Source organism: Maniola jurtina, chromosome 28 (genome assembly GCF_905333055.1).
Source record: "Maniola jurtina chromosome 28, ilManJurt1.1, whole genome shotgun sequence".
Lineage (NCBI taxonomy): Eukaryota > Metazoa > Arthropoda > Insecta > Lepidoptera > Nymphalidae > Maniola > Maniola jurtina.
Genome location: NC_060056.1, coordinates 5,748,023 through 5,762,792, shown reverse-complemented (window position 1 = coordinate 5,762,792; position 14,770 = coordinate 5,748,023). Strand labels below are relative to the sequence as shown.

Genomic DNA, 14,770 nt, shown 5'->3' with positions numbered 1-14,770 from the left:
ATTAGAAATAAACAAGATGAAGTTAAACAGCACTGAAACCCGACTACTACCCGCGAACTGCCGATAGATAGCGATAAACATAGTATAATTTTTTTTTGCACTCAGCCGGTTCAAATCGGCTGTTCAAGTCGGGCTTACACCGACTAAATAGGTGAGTAAAGCCGTTACATTCTATACTTATAAAAAACTAATGACGCCCGCATCTTCGCCCGCGTGGATTGGTCAGATCCCCTGCAGCATCAGAATTGAGGAGTTGGAATCCAAATTTTTTATGGAACAAAGTCGCAAAGCTCTATAGATAAAAAAAAAATTAAGGTTCAGAAATCGCGGAGATATCAGTGTATAGGTAGAAAAACAACTCCTCCATTTTTAAGTCGGTTAAAAAAGTAGCCTTTGTTACTCCTTAGTTAATTCTCTGCTTGTCTGTGAAAGTCCCGTCAAAATAGGTTCGGCCATTCCGAAGATTAGCCCGTTCAAACAGACAGACACTTTTTTTATTTTTTTTATTTCTTTATTCACTATAGGTTAGCGCTTGACCACAAACACACCTGATGGAAAGTGATGATGTGGTCTAAGATGGGACGCGTTTACCTAGAAGGTGCCTATTCACTCTTGTTTTAAAGATACCCGGATTGTAATTGGTAGGAAACACAGATCGCGGGAGAGTATTCCAAACCTTAGCCATGCGTATGAGGAATGAAGACGCAAAACGTTTCGTGTGTGTAGATGGAATGTCAACGACATAAGGATGGAAACTCGCCCGACGTCTTGCGGTTCGGTGGTAAAATGGTGAAGGGGGGACAAGATCGAAAAGTTCCTGTGCACACTCTCCGAAATATATCCTATAAAACACCGATAAGCCGGCGACCTTACTTCAATTTTATTTATTAGTATATAGATAGTATATAGATGTTTACCTGATGAAGAAGTACAGAAGGTGAGGTTGGAAGGTAAAGGCTCCAAAAACTCATCGTACTCCGCCTGAGGTATTGAAGATGCCATGTCATTGCTCCAAGTACCAATCTCGAAACCCTATAAGAGATTACATATACTGAGTATCGACGGCTTAGAGTGAAAACCTCGTAAGTGTAAAAGAAGTAACTTTTCAGGAGGAAGAAAAAACTGCGTGCTGTAACTAACAGAAGCGAGTATTTACGAGTTTCTCATTTAATGTCATAGATGGCGTTACGAGTATCGAATGAACAAATTAGTCAGAGCAGGATGTGCGTTGCGAGGTTTTCTTCCTAGAAACGCAATAAAATAAATTTAAGCAAAAATTCATTCCCGAGGGTTTCACTCTAAGACGACGATATGTGATAAGAAATAATAGGAATCACTTACCGACATATTGTTTCAGTTCTCTATAATTCAAATTACAAGTTCTCACAGGATTGCCGAAAAACCTCAATCCATGTGGATAATTTAATCCATATCCATACTAATATTATAAATGCGAAAGTTTGTCTGTCTGTCTGTCTGCTACCTTTTCACGGCCCAACAGTTTAACCGATTCTGTCGAAATTTGGTACAGGGTTAGCTTATGTCCCAGGGACGGACATAGGCTATTTTTTATCCCGGAAAATCAAAGAGTTCCTACGGGATCTTTAAAAACGTAAATCCACGCGGACGAAATCGCGGGCATCCTCTAGTTATTAAAATGCGAAAGTGTGTCTGTCTGTCCGTCTGCTGGCTTTTCATAGCCTAGTTTAGCTGATTTTGATGAAAGGAGAATGCTCAAAAAAATCCAGTCCTCGGTTATCCATCCACTTACTTATATTAAAGGTATAAATTAATAAGTAAATACTGCATAGAGGGCATCATCAAAATCGATGGCTAAATGAGTGATATTGCTATTAGAATTCTGACTGGGGTCAGTATTCAATGTACTAATAAAAGAAACATTAATAGATTTATTCCTTATTTATACCATCAATATAAGTAACATTTCATATGCGCCGGGCCTGAGTTTTTTCCCATACATTTTGAGCATTGTCCTTTACATAGGCATGTTTTATCCCGAAAAATCAAAGAGTTCCCACGGGATTTTTAAAACCTCGTTCAAAGTACAAAATTTAAATATATGTATAATATGAAATTTACGTTAGAACTTTTTATGAGTAAAATTTAATTTTCTTCCAATACAAAAGGTAAATAGATAAACAAGTGTAAATTAAAAATTTATAACACCCCCGACAAGTGAAGGTTACAGTAACTAGAAAAGAGCTGATAACTTTCAAACGGCTGAACCGATTTTCTTGGATTATAGCTAAGAACACTCTCGATTAAGCCACCTTTCAACCAAAAAAAAACTAAATTAAAATCGGTCATTAGTTTAGGAGTTACGATGCCACAGACAGATACACACGTCAAACTTATAACACCCCTCTTTTTGGGTCGGGTGTTAAAAACGTGGATTGTTGAAATTCCATTCAAGCTACAACAAACAATTTACTCACGTTTTCAGCATCCAACTTCTCTTGCAGTATGTCGTTTATCGTTTTCTCTTTCACTTCTCCCTTTTCTTCTTCTAACTCTTCCTGTTTCTCTTTTTCTATTAACTCTTCACCATTTTCGTCTTGTTTCGATTCATCTTCGTCTTTTTTCTTCTCAATCTTCTCCGAATCAGCGCTTAGTACCTAAAACAATAAGGCTTTTAGGGATCCGTGTCTCTAGAGAGAAAAAGGAACCCTTATAGGATCACTTCGTTGTCTTTGTCCGTCTGTCTGTCCGTTCGTCCGTCCGTCTCGTGGGAATCAAAACCTATAGGGTACTTCCCGTTGACCTAGAATCATGATTTGGACTAAGAGCCTGCGCGCGCCAGACCTTCGTTATTTTATAAAAGCTGAAGGTTCTCTGCGTATTGTCCCCAACACAGAGAGGAACTATCAGCGACTACGAAGTTTGGATCATGGTGGCTTTGGAAGACAACAGGTAGTAAAGATGTAAAACATCTTACGTCAAAGTATAATTTTTTTTTGTATTTTCTTCGCAGTACTATTAGAAATCACGCCATGCATTGCCAGACAAACCCTACCAACCTGCTAAATTTCAGGATTCTAGGTCAACGGGAAGTACTCTATAGGTTTCTTGACAGACACGGAGACGGACGGACGGACAGACAGACAGACAGACAGACATGACAAACGGACTTCAGATTTGTAATCAGCTCGGCTCTAGGTTTTCTTGACGGACACAACAGACAGACGGACAGACAGACAACAAAGTGATCCTATAAGGGTTCCGTATTTTTTTTTTGAGGTACAGAACCCTAAAAACACATGTATGTGTGTGCAAACGTAGCCACGTGAGCTATGACATTTTGTTTGTGACCTGTCATCTACCTACTTTGTGTATGTATGTGTGAAGTGTTTGTGTGTATGTATGTAGTGTAGTGTTACACTTACCTCAGCAAGACTCCAGCCAAAGTCTAATGGAGGCCACTGGAAGCCGGGGCAAGTCTGCTCGTCTATCCTGGGAATGCCCAGCCCAACATCTATTGCAACTGCCCGTCTAATCTCATCTGCTATTAGCAGAGCGTTTATCCTGTGACAAGAGATCAAAATAAAAATCTATACATATAATAAAATTGTAGAAAAGTAGTGTCTGTACAATGGAAATATATAAAAAAAAGTAGCAGGGGTTGTTATTATATCGATGCCGAACCCGAAATTGTAATTAATTTTTTTTTGTCTGTTTGTCTGTTTGTCTGTGTGTTTGTGCACGCTAATATCAGAAACGGCTTATTCGATTTAGATACGTATTTTCACTAATATATTGTAGTAAGCTTCACTTAACATTTAGTGCTTATTTCATATCAATCGGTTCATAAATAAAAAAGTTATGTCAATTTAAAGATTCACGGCGAACATTTTTAACGTACAGAGTATATGCTGCCCGAAAAGTCACTATTCCACGCGAACGAAGTCGCGGGCACAGCTAGTCAAAATAATATATTCAAAGCTTGGATTTGACTCGCTCCAGCAATACACGGCCCTGCAATTGCTTGTATACAGTATGGCATATTATTGTAAATTGAATACTTGAAAAGAGCAACCGCCGAGTTTCTTGCTGGTTCTTCTCGGTAGGAACGGCATTCCGAACCAGTGGTAGATTATTTTGACGATTCAAAAGCACTTGTAAAAGTTTAATTGAATAAAAAAAATTTGAATTTTTTTTTTTGCAGGTACTTGCTCCTTTTGATGGTCAGAATTGTTAGATTTGTAAGATGATATAGTGGTGATAATTAATTAAGTAAGCTTAAAACTAAAGCTACGAGGGTCTCAAACGCGCCCAAGTCTAAGAAGAGTCCACAACAAACTCAGCCGGGTATTCTTTTTACTATCACCACTTCACAAAATCACTTTACTCGTTAGAACTATCAAAGCTATCATTAATAATAATTTTAACTTGGCGGACACACTGACGTTTGTCTTGATTATTTACAAGTGTAAATTAAAAATTTATAACACCCCCGACAAGTGAAGGTTACAGTAACTAGAAAAGAGCTGATAACTTTCAAACGGTTGAACTGATTTTCTTGGATTATAGCTAAGAACCTCTCGATCAAGCCACTTTTCAAACAAAAAAAACTAAATTAAAATCGGTTCAACTCAGCCGGATATTCTTTTTAACCCCCGACCCAAAAAGAGGGGTGTTATAAGTTTGACGTGTGTATCTGTGTATCTGTGTGTCTGGGTATCTGTGTATCTGTGTATCTGTGTATCTGTCTGTGGCATCGTAGCGCCTAAACGAATGAACCGATTTTAATTTTCTTCTTTTTGTTTGATTACTATCACTCTTTACAAAATCAATAAACGATTAGAAAATTTTCAAGTTTAATCAAAATCGGGGAAGCCCGAACAGAAGAAATATGTAGAATTTTTTTATTTAAATAAACTTTTACAACTGCTTCATGTATTCTTGTTTCTTCGAATCTTATCATAATCTTGTTTCGAAACTGCAACTTTCAATAACAACCAGCAAGAAACTCGGCGGCTCACCTCATAGAAGTATCTGTTACCTTCAACTGCTTACCCTAAACATCATATCCGCGATCTTCATAGAGACAGAGAGATACTGCTTACCTCAGATTCAGATCAGATGAAATGCCAGAAAAAATGACTTACCTATATAATACACAGGGTAAAGCGACGGTAGCGAACCAGAGTGGTGCAGCAAAGGGATGTACTCGACATAGTTCTGGCACTAAGATTTGTTTCTGGTCTAATCTATCCCTTTTGGCGCGTCTCGTTCTTTCTGAGGATACCGGTAAAGCTACGCCTTTGCGGTTTACGTATCTGTGAAAAAAAATATTAAAATGTGTATTACATTATACTGGCCGCTGAGCCAATAAGCCTGAAAGCGGCGCTATCTTAAGGTGGATGCGACGGGTCTGCCCACGAAATTCAAATTTTATTTGTTTTTTCGCAATTTGTAAACTAATACGACAACGTAGGCTTATGGCATTCTATTTGCGACAGTAACAGTATCATCCCCACCTATTTATATAAAAATCTTTACTTGAAAGGGGCCAGTTTATGAAATTAGCTCTAATATCGTCTGTAACTCACAAATTAGTCGATACTATAGCTAATTCCTTAAACAGGACCTTATCAAGTAAAGATTTTTAAATAAACACGTGAATGTTAGGTACATTACACGTGTAGCTAAACAAAAAATATTTTTAACTTTTTAGTGTTTGTGGTTTTTGAAGTCGGTTTCCGTTTTTCTTTTGAAAATTTTAATATTAGTATGGATAGTATGGATGACAAAAGCAAACTTACCGGGGAGTCAGGAGGTTCAATCTCGCGCTGGTATGGTCTACGTCGAGCAATGGCTGACAACTTTGTGTCAACTCCGCGCCATACTACAAAGACAAGGGTAAATTAAAAAATTTATAACACCCCCGACAAGTGAGGGTTACAGTAACTAGAAAAGAGCTGATAACTTTCAAACGGCTCAACCGATTTTCTTGGACTACAACTAAGAATACTTTCGATCAAGCCACCTTTCAAACAAAAAAAAAACTAAATTAAAATCGGTTCATTAGTTTAGGAGCTACGATGCCACAGACAGATACACACGTCAAACTTATAACACCCCTCTTTTTGGGTCGGGGGTTCATAATTGAAAGAGAGCATAAGATAAGAGTGGCATGTCATAAGAGCTGGCAGCTACCTTGGGCAAAGAATTTGTTTGGCCATCCAAAGGGGTAATGCTGCCAGCATCTTGGGTAGAATGCCTCGCTGCGGTGGCCTCAATGAGGTTTTAGATTTAATTTAGTTTTTAATTTAATTTTAGTTTTTATTGAGATGTAAGTTTTTTATTAAAAAAAGCAATTATATTGAAAAAAACAGAAATTATAATAGAAATAAATACAATTTTACTTCTTATTTATTTAAGGGCATAGATAATGGAGAAATAAATCGATATATGGCAAAGAATAGAATAATAGGCGAGATACGTTTGTATGGAGAATTTTTTTTTATTCTCTTTTTTTTAGGGGTTTGGTCTTGTATGGAGACTGTATGTTTGAGAAGCGCGTAAAAAGTTTTAAGTTACGTAATTAATTATCACCACTATATCGTACAAATATAACAATTTCGACCATCAAAAGGAGTACAATTGTACCTACTTTGAATAAATGATTTTGACTTTGACTTTGACTTTGAAGTGTACCATTAAAGCCGGGACACACCAAACGCGTATGCAGCACGTAAGCGTAGACGTAGCGCGTACCATGACGTTGTAATGTATGGAACTGTATGAGACATGGCATACCGCTTGCGTGACGTGAACGTTCGCGTAGACGTAATGCGTGCTGTGATGTCTATGGATTCACGCACGTCACTACGCGCGTGGTCACGTGTACGTGCTGCATACGCGTTTGGTGTGTCCCAGCTCTTGAGGTGATGTTACCTTGGCGCGGTAGTAGGAGCGGAAGCTGTCGTGCTGCGCGGAAGGGAACGCGGAATCCGGAGACAGCTTCCAACAAATCTCCGCTACCAGGAAAAACTGCGGGAAATATAACAACTAAGGCTTATTTCATGGTTATTTAGGGTTCCGTACCTTAAAGGTTTTCATTTTTTTAACCCAGATCTATAAGAATACCACGCTTAATTTGTTGTGGGCTCTTCTTATACTGCGGCGCGTTTGGAACCCTTGTAGCTTTAGTTTTAAGTTTACGTAATTCATTATCACCACTATATAATCTTACAAATCTAACAATTAGCCATCAAAAGGTGTATAATAGTACCTACTTTGAATAAATGAGTTTGAGTTTGAAAGGAAGAATGGAACCCTTATAGGATCACTTTGTTGTCTGTCTGTCTGTCTGTCAAGAAAACCTGGAGGGTACTTCCCATTGACCTAGAATCATGAAATTTGGCAGATAGGTAGGTCTTATAGCACAAGTAAAGGGAAAAAGTCGATAACCGAGAAATTGTGGTTACATCACAAAATAAATTTAAAATGTGTTCATGAACAAGTAATAATAATTTGTATTTTCAATTTTCAAAGTAAGATAACTATACCAAGTGAGGTATCATATGAAAGGGCCATACCTGTTCATTCTGAAACAGATTTTTATTTATTTTTGTTTAAGATAGTTTTTGATTTATCGTGCAAAATGTCGGAAAATATAACAGATATGATATTTATAAAAAAAAACAAACTACTAACTTGTGGTTGGTCCTGGTTCCTATACCATGGAGTGACCACCGCTTCCTTATACTTCTCCGCATCGAACGAGAAAACTTCTCCAGGCTTCAACAAAGGATTCTCCATCTTCCTCACTTTGCCATCCTGGAAAGAAAATATTTTTAAGAGCTTTTGAAATAAAACAGCAAGTCAAATATCTCAGACGCAAGTGTTGACGTAACAGCCGCCAAACAGAACAGATGTTCAGATGAAAAACACGATTTTCTAATTAACCTTTTGATTTTTGGGCTCTTTTTTCGGAAGGGAATAACAATGTAACGATCCAAAATGTTAGTGTGGAGCCAAATGTGGAGTCAAAAACAAAATTAAGAGTAGACGGTCCCTGCGGCTAATTGGCACCGGCTCCAAAATATGTTATTATAAAACTACGTTACCTCTTGTATACATAATATATTCTTTGGTAAATTAAATTATTTTTAACTTCTATTTTTTTGTTATTAAACTTAAAAACCTTATCTAATTACTATACAAATCATACCCGCATAGAATTGTGCCAAGAAGCTGGCTGCATTTCCACGCTGGACAGCCAGGCTGATCCGTTGCGCAAAAATGAGCCACCCCTTCTGTCACCCGATGAGGCTATTTAACTTCTTAGCGTTTGTGGGTAAGGAAGTCGGTTTTTTTTTTGGTTTTTTTTTTGTCACAGACTCGGATCAGATAAGTGCGTGACCGCTCTTACCTTCTCTTTCTCTCGTTTCTTGTCATCCTGCTCCCAAAGCATAGGTTTCTCTATATCCAACATCTTCTTGTCTTCTGTGTGTTTGTATATCAGTTCCAAAAACGGCCAATCCACATCGATCCAGGATGTACCGTCCCATCGAGATTCTAGAAGACGTTGAAATAGTAATAATAAAAAACGGCCAAGTGCGAGTCGGATTCGCAAATGAAGGGTTTCGTACACTCATACAAGATATTTTAACGCTTTCATGTGCAACACTGCAAGTTAATAACGGACAGCGCCATCCACATGTATATAGTAACCATAATAGCATCATTTTTGATTAGTTGGTCATTCAAAATAGTTAAGGCCCACTGAGTATTTACCCGACTACGGCAAAGCCAAAAGGAAGGGTTATGATTTTAGCAGTCTATGTATGTATGTTTGTATCCTGATTCTGTGTGTTCCACCGTAACGCCGAAACTACTGGACCGATTTTGATGAACGAGGTGTCAATTGATTCATTGTAAAGGCGGACCTTTACAATGAATCAATTGACACCTACGAAATCTGACTATCAATTGACACCTGGGTGAAATAAGCTACATTTTGAAAAAAATTTGACCTAACAGATGTTACATCAAAAAAAGATGGGGTCTCCAAAAAATTTTTTATGCTATTGTATCGAGTGGAATATCAAATGAAAGAGCAGAAAATTCTGAATTCATGAAAATAGTACTACAACATTAAAATATACCAAGCAACACAAAAACAATTTTACTATAATATTTCAGCGTTTAAGACGATCGCAGTTGCATTTTAGCTTTCAACTTGGTTGTTCTTGTCATTTGTATGGGATTGCGTAACAGAGAGAGCCCTATACTAACTTCTCTCCGTGGACAAAATACAGTAACAGAATATATACTTACTTTTAACAGTAGGCACTATATAATAGTTGTTGTGCGTGGTCCCTTCAGTCTGTAGCTTCATCCCACGGCGGCGCACGCGCAGGACGTCCGAGAACACAAAACGCATGAATCTGTAACCAAATAGATTATCAAGTGAAAACTTTTGACGTGAGAACGTCTTATAATTCGATAGAGCCGGCTGCACGCACGAAAAAACATGACTCATGCGGCGTTACCTCGCTCTGAGGTGTTCCATGTAAGGCTTGAAGTGCAAGCGAGAGCGCGGAACGAGCGACAAAGAAGCACAATCGGCCTTTGTTGTCACGTTCAACTATCGTCAGTAAACCGACTTTACAGACAACCAATTTTTTTAGTTCTGTTGAAACTTGATGAAACGAACAAGATAAGGTTGAAATTTAAAACCTGACTTTGTTTGTGTTGGCGTTTGCTGGCACGCGTGCTCTGCCTTTTTGGAGTGTTTGTTTTTTGTTAAAAGTGGCCGGGTTTTGTATTTTACTGGTGTTTTTTGGTGGAACTGACTAGGAAGCGCTCTAAGGGGGTGCCGCACGTGTATCGGCGGGTGACGGCACAGACGAAGTCCATATACTTGTATAGTTTACCTAACTTGTAAATAACTACAAACTTGACATTGGCTAATCTTTGTAAAGCCAGACGAGAAAAAAAAAAGTAAAACCCGACTGTGATCGTTTTAATAAACGCTGAAATATTTAAAGTTGTTTTACTGTCGCTTGGTACATTTTAACGTTGTTGTACATTTATATTCATGAACTCAGAATTTTTCCTCTTTCATTTGATATCCCAATCGATGCAATAGCAAAAAAAAAATTTGGAGACCCCCCCCCCCCCCCCCCCCCCCTTTTGATGTAACATCCGTTAGGTCAATTTTGTTTGTATAAAATATAGCATATGTCGCCCAGACCTTTACAACAAAACAATTGACACCTCATTCATCAAAATCTGCCCAGTCGTTTAGACGCTACGTCAGATTCTGTGCTCTGTGTGTGTAATAATTTTGAGTTCATACGTAACAACTCAAAATTTAAAAAACCCCCGACACAAAAACCTCTAAGAAAAATAGAAAAGAGCTGATAACTTTCAAACGGCTGAACCGATTTTCTTGGATTATAGCTAAGAACACTCTCGATCAAGCCACCATTCAAACAAAAAAAAACTAAATTAAAATTGCTTCATTAGTTTAGGAGCGACGATGCCACAGACAGATACACAGATACACACGTCAAACTTATAACACACCTCTTTTTGGGTCGGGGGTTAAAAATACATACACGGTACACCGAGTGACAGAAAATCCATTTTAATATATTTATCGCTATCGGCGGTTCGCGGGTAGTAGTCGGGTTGAGTGCTATTTAACTTTCTCTTGTGAATCTTTTGAGTTTGATACGGACATACCTGCGTATGAGCCTGGCTCTGCGCGGGCTCAGACGCACGTCCGCCTGCAACGCCGGCTCCACCGACACGCGCACCTCGCCCGACCGCGTGTACACGGGGAACGCCGGGATTTGTAGCCTGGATGATAAAAATTGAAATGTCAAAGGGAAATTAGTTCATTTGTCGCAAGCTAGATGGCACCACTTGGAGCCTATATAACGCTATTATGTTCTCTTCAGCTTATATTCGTCATAAACTAGATGGCGCCACTTTTTTTCTTCTTTATCGTCGTATTCCTCATTACTGAGGGTCGTGACCCCTTCTTTTTAAGGTCGTAAGGAAAATAGCAGTTAGAGGCGTGAAATCATTCACTGCGTGGGTTCCCTCCTAGCCATGAACGCGCCTATAGCTTGCGGCGCGTGTTGCGGTGCGTGCAGTTTTCTGTCGCGAGTTGACTGTTATATCGCTCTAGACATTCGCAAATAAATTTATCTGCCGTAAACTAGATGGCACCACTAGTACTTTAAAGCGCGCTATTTCCTGTTCTGTCACTACGGAACGGTACCTTAGGTCGCCAAAGAGAGAAGGGGTCCTTAATTCACTACCCTATAATCACTCACTGTGTGGGTTCCCTCCTAGCCATGAGCACGCCTATTGCTTGTGGCGCGTTTTGCGGTGCGTGCAGTCTTCTGCCCCGCGTGTTGTATCGCTCCGGTAACGCACACCACAGACGCGACACTATTGCGTATAGAATGTTGCTGCCACCTACAAAACAAAGACTCATCATCAGCCCATCGTTGGCTCAGTACATGGACATGTAACTTATAATATTGCTGTTTTTTTTTTAATAAAAATAGTGAACAAACGTGTAGGGTCATATGTTAAGTGATTACTGCCGCCCATGAACATTTGCAGCACCAGAGGAACCGCCAATACGCTGCCGGCCTTTCAGGAATTTGTTGGTCCGCCCCTTGAATAACCCCATGTTGTAATCTAATGGGAACACTGACGAAGGGAGTTTATTCCACAGTTTGCATGTGCGTGGAAAAAGGTTTTGATCTGAATTAGTTTATTTCCTCGCAAATTAGAGGAAACTACTATTTCATATGTTAATTCAACTCGATTATAATTATTCGACATGCTAGGATATGGAACGCCCTTCCAGCATAAGTTTTCCCCTCTACCTTTTAATATGGGTACCTTCAAGTCAAGAGTGAATAGGCATCTTCTAGGCAAGCGCGCTCCATATCAGTCTACATCACCACTTGCCAGCAGGTCTGATTTCAGACAAGCGCTAGTCCATAAAGTAAAAAAAATAAATGTTTAAAGATTATTTTCGTACCTTTGGCCGTCTCTTCGGTGATTGGGTTTTCGAGCGTAGGATTGTCCTCTATTTCCGAGTCGGTAGCGTCTATAATCGCTTGGCAGTCCGTAAATGCCCAGGCTGTCTGTGAAAAAGACATTATTTTTCTTATTTCATATTGCTTTCATAGTATTACTATATCTATACTAATACTATAAAGAGGTAAAGTTCATAATGTAAGTTTGTTTGTAAAAAGTTTTTTTCTCTCTCTCGTCTGGCTTTACACTGATTAGCCAATGTCAAGTTTGTAGTTATTTACAAGTTATGGAAACTATATGTTTCGTCTGTGCCGGCGCCCGCCGACATACACGCGGCGCCCCTTTAGAGCGCTTCCCAGTCAGTTCCACCACCAATAAACACCAGCAGAACACAAAAACCAGCCTATTTATTTTATAATCATATTGCAATCGCATATTAGCTAATGCCCGCGACATCATCTGTGTAAACTACTTCAAATGTTTATTTTACTTACCCTTAGGGGTTGAATTTTCAAAATTCCTATCTGTCTATGTCAAAATGTCTACGTCATAATAGCTGTCTATCCCCTAACGTACCCGTACCCGTACCCGTACCCGTAACGTACCCGTTTAAAGTAGTACTGCCTTCGTTTGGTGGTGCCAGGTCTGGCGCAGTCGCTAGTATCGGGCGGCTCATTGCAAGCCACGTTGTTTTCTAGTTCCGCCGCCTTGAAGTTTTCTTTACCTGAATACATAATAAAACACCTAAATACAGGGTGCAACTAGAACGCTAGCCAAAACGAAGACAGGTGACAGTACTGATATTACTGATAAGATAAAAAAAAAAGCGCCAAAAAAATACATTTAAAAAACCTGTATTTTTTTTAATCACAATATATTTCAAATAAAACATGTGACTGACGCTAGAGGTCAACAAACGTTACGTAAATAGGTCACGGTCAAATAACGCAAAGTTTTTGCTAGCGTTCTGGTTATTCTTTATTCTTTATTCTTTCTTTATTTGCATTCATGTCTTCATCATAAAAAATATTATTACAACATGAAGCCCCGTCAGGGCGCTGCAAAGTATAACATTGGTGATTAAAACAATTACAATTCTATTGTTAACAATTATGAAAATTATGAAATGTAAATAACAATTTTGAGTTAATTTAATGGTAGGTAATTAATTAAAAAATACAATGTCACGTATAAATAAATGTTCTTATCCATTGCTCAGAATACATCTATCGTAACAATATTCATTGGAGTACATAATTTATCGTGGAATTGAGGTCATATGCGTAAAAGTAGGTGCAGTTAGTTACGAGGAAAGTTCATTTATGTCATAAAAACAATTTAGTGTGAGCTATTGTTTGAGTTTTCGCCTAAAGGTCGTATCGTTATTTTCATCTGTTATGTATTTTGGGATTTTATTATAAATGTTAGTAGTTCTGTATAGTGGGCCGCGGCAGGAGATTTTAAGCTTGTAAGTAGGGTATGCTAGTTTGTTTTGCAAACGTGTACTTCTTTCGTGTTTCTTTGTGTTCTCCACAGTTTTGTATAAATTGTAATGCTTCCTAACAAATAAAGCCGCCTCCATTATATAGATTGAAGGTACTGTCAGGATTTTTTTGTTTAGAAAGTGCGGTCTACAGCTATCGCGTGGTTTTATGTTGACAAGGATGCGGATACATTTTTTTTGCAGGATGAAGATATCCTCTGCATTGGTGCTTTCCCCCCAGAGGATTATACCATATCGGATCCACGAATATGCGTATGCGTAGTAGGCGGAAAGTGCAGTTTCGTAATTTGTATTTGCTTTCAGTACGCTGAGAGCATACACAAATCGCGAAAGCTTTACGCTTAGGTTGTGAACATGGCACTTCCAGTCCAGTTACACCCTGTATAGTGTAAAATCTCAATAGCTCAACGGTTATAGGAGTGGACTGAATTCCGAAAGGTCAGCGGTTCAAACCCCAGCCGTTGCACTATTGTCGTACCCACTCCTAGCACAAGCTTTACGCTTAGTTGGAGGGGTTGGGTTCTACTTTTTTTTTTAAAAAGAAAAAAAAGTTGTAGCATATTTACCTATAGGCATCAGCTGGTTGTCTAGCTCCCCCGACTTATGCAGAATCCTGCACGCTTGTAGCGCCGCCATTCTGCGAGCTAGCACGCGCGTCGGCATGGGGTGACCCTAAAGATGTGTGAGGTTATCACTTTTTTTATCGAAAATCCATAGTAATATTATAAATGCGAAAGTATGTCTGTCTGTCTGTCTGCTACCTTTTCACGGCCCAACAGTGTAACCGATTCTGACGAAATTTGGTACATGGTCAGCTTATATCCCGGGGACGGACATAGGCTACTTTTTATCCCGGAAAATCAAAGCGTTCCCACGAGATTCCTAAAGACCAATCCGCTTAACCGATTTTTATGAAATTTGGTACTGAAGTAGCTTGCGTCCCTGTAATTGACATAGGCAACTTTTTATCCCAGAAAATCAAACAGTTCCTACGGGATCTTTAAAACCTAAATCCTCGCGGGCGAAGTCGCGGGCATCGGCTAGTATTAAAATAAAAATTAAAGCTAGCCTTATCTAATTGCTATACAAATCATGTCCGCGTGGAATGGTGCCAAGAATACTGGCTGCATTTCCACGCTGGACAGCCAGGCTGATCCGTTGCGCAAAAAATGAGCCAGCCTTTCTGTCACCCGATGAGGCTGAAATGTCCCCCATTATACACAATGG

At 39.0% G+C, this 14,770-nt stretch overlaps 1 protein-coding gene across 1 annotated transcript in view; it reads right to left on the bottom strand.

Moving 5' to 3' along the window:
* LOC123879648 (endoribonuclease Dcr-1) overlaps positions 1-14,770 on the bottom strand; it is a 51,319-nt gene that overhangs the window by 16,641 nt on the left and 19,908 nt on the right. The window contains exons 15-28 of the mRNA XM_045927474.1: positions 14,110-14,215; positions 12,645-12,763; positions 12,041-12,146; positions 11,319-11,463; positions 10,720-10,836; positions 9,307-9,416; positions 8,399-8,544; positions 7,681-7,803; positions 6,919-7,014; positions 5,784-5,866; positions 5,127-5,297; positions 3,405-3,543; positions 2,457-2,636; positions 918-1,032 (exon numbers count right to left, since the gene is read on the bottom strand). Of these exons, the coding sequence (XP_045783430.1) occupies positions 918-1,032; positions 2,457-2,636; positions 3,405-3,543; positions 5,127-5,297; positions 5,784-5,866; positions 6,919-7,014; positions 7,681-7,803; positions 8,399-8,544; positions 9,307-9,416; positions 10,720-10,836; positions 11,319-11,463; positions 12,041-12,146; positions 12,645-12,763; positions 14,110-14,215 (1,756 nt within the window). The remainder of the gene's footprint in view (positions 1-917; positions 1,033-2,456; positions 2,637-3,404; positions 3,544-5,126; positions 5,298-5,783; positions 5,867-6,918; positions 7,015-7,680; positions 7,804-8,398; positions 8,545-9,306; positions 9,417-10,719; positions 10,837-11,318; positions 11,464-12,040; positions 12,147-12,644; positions 12,764-14,109; positions 14,216-14,770) is intronic.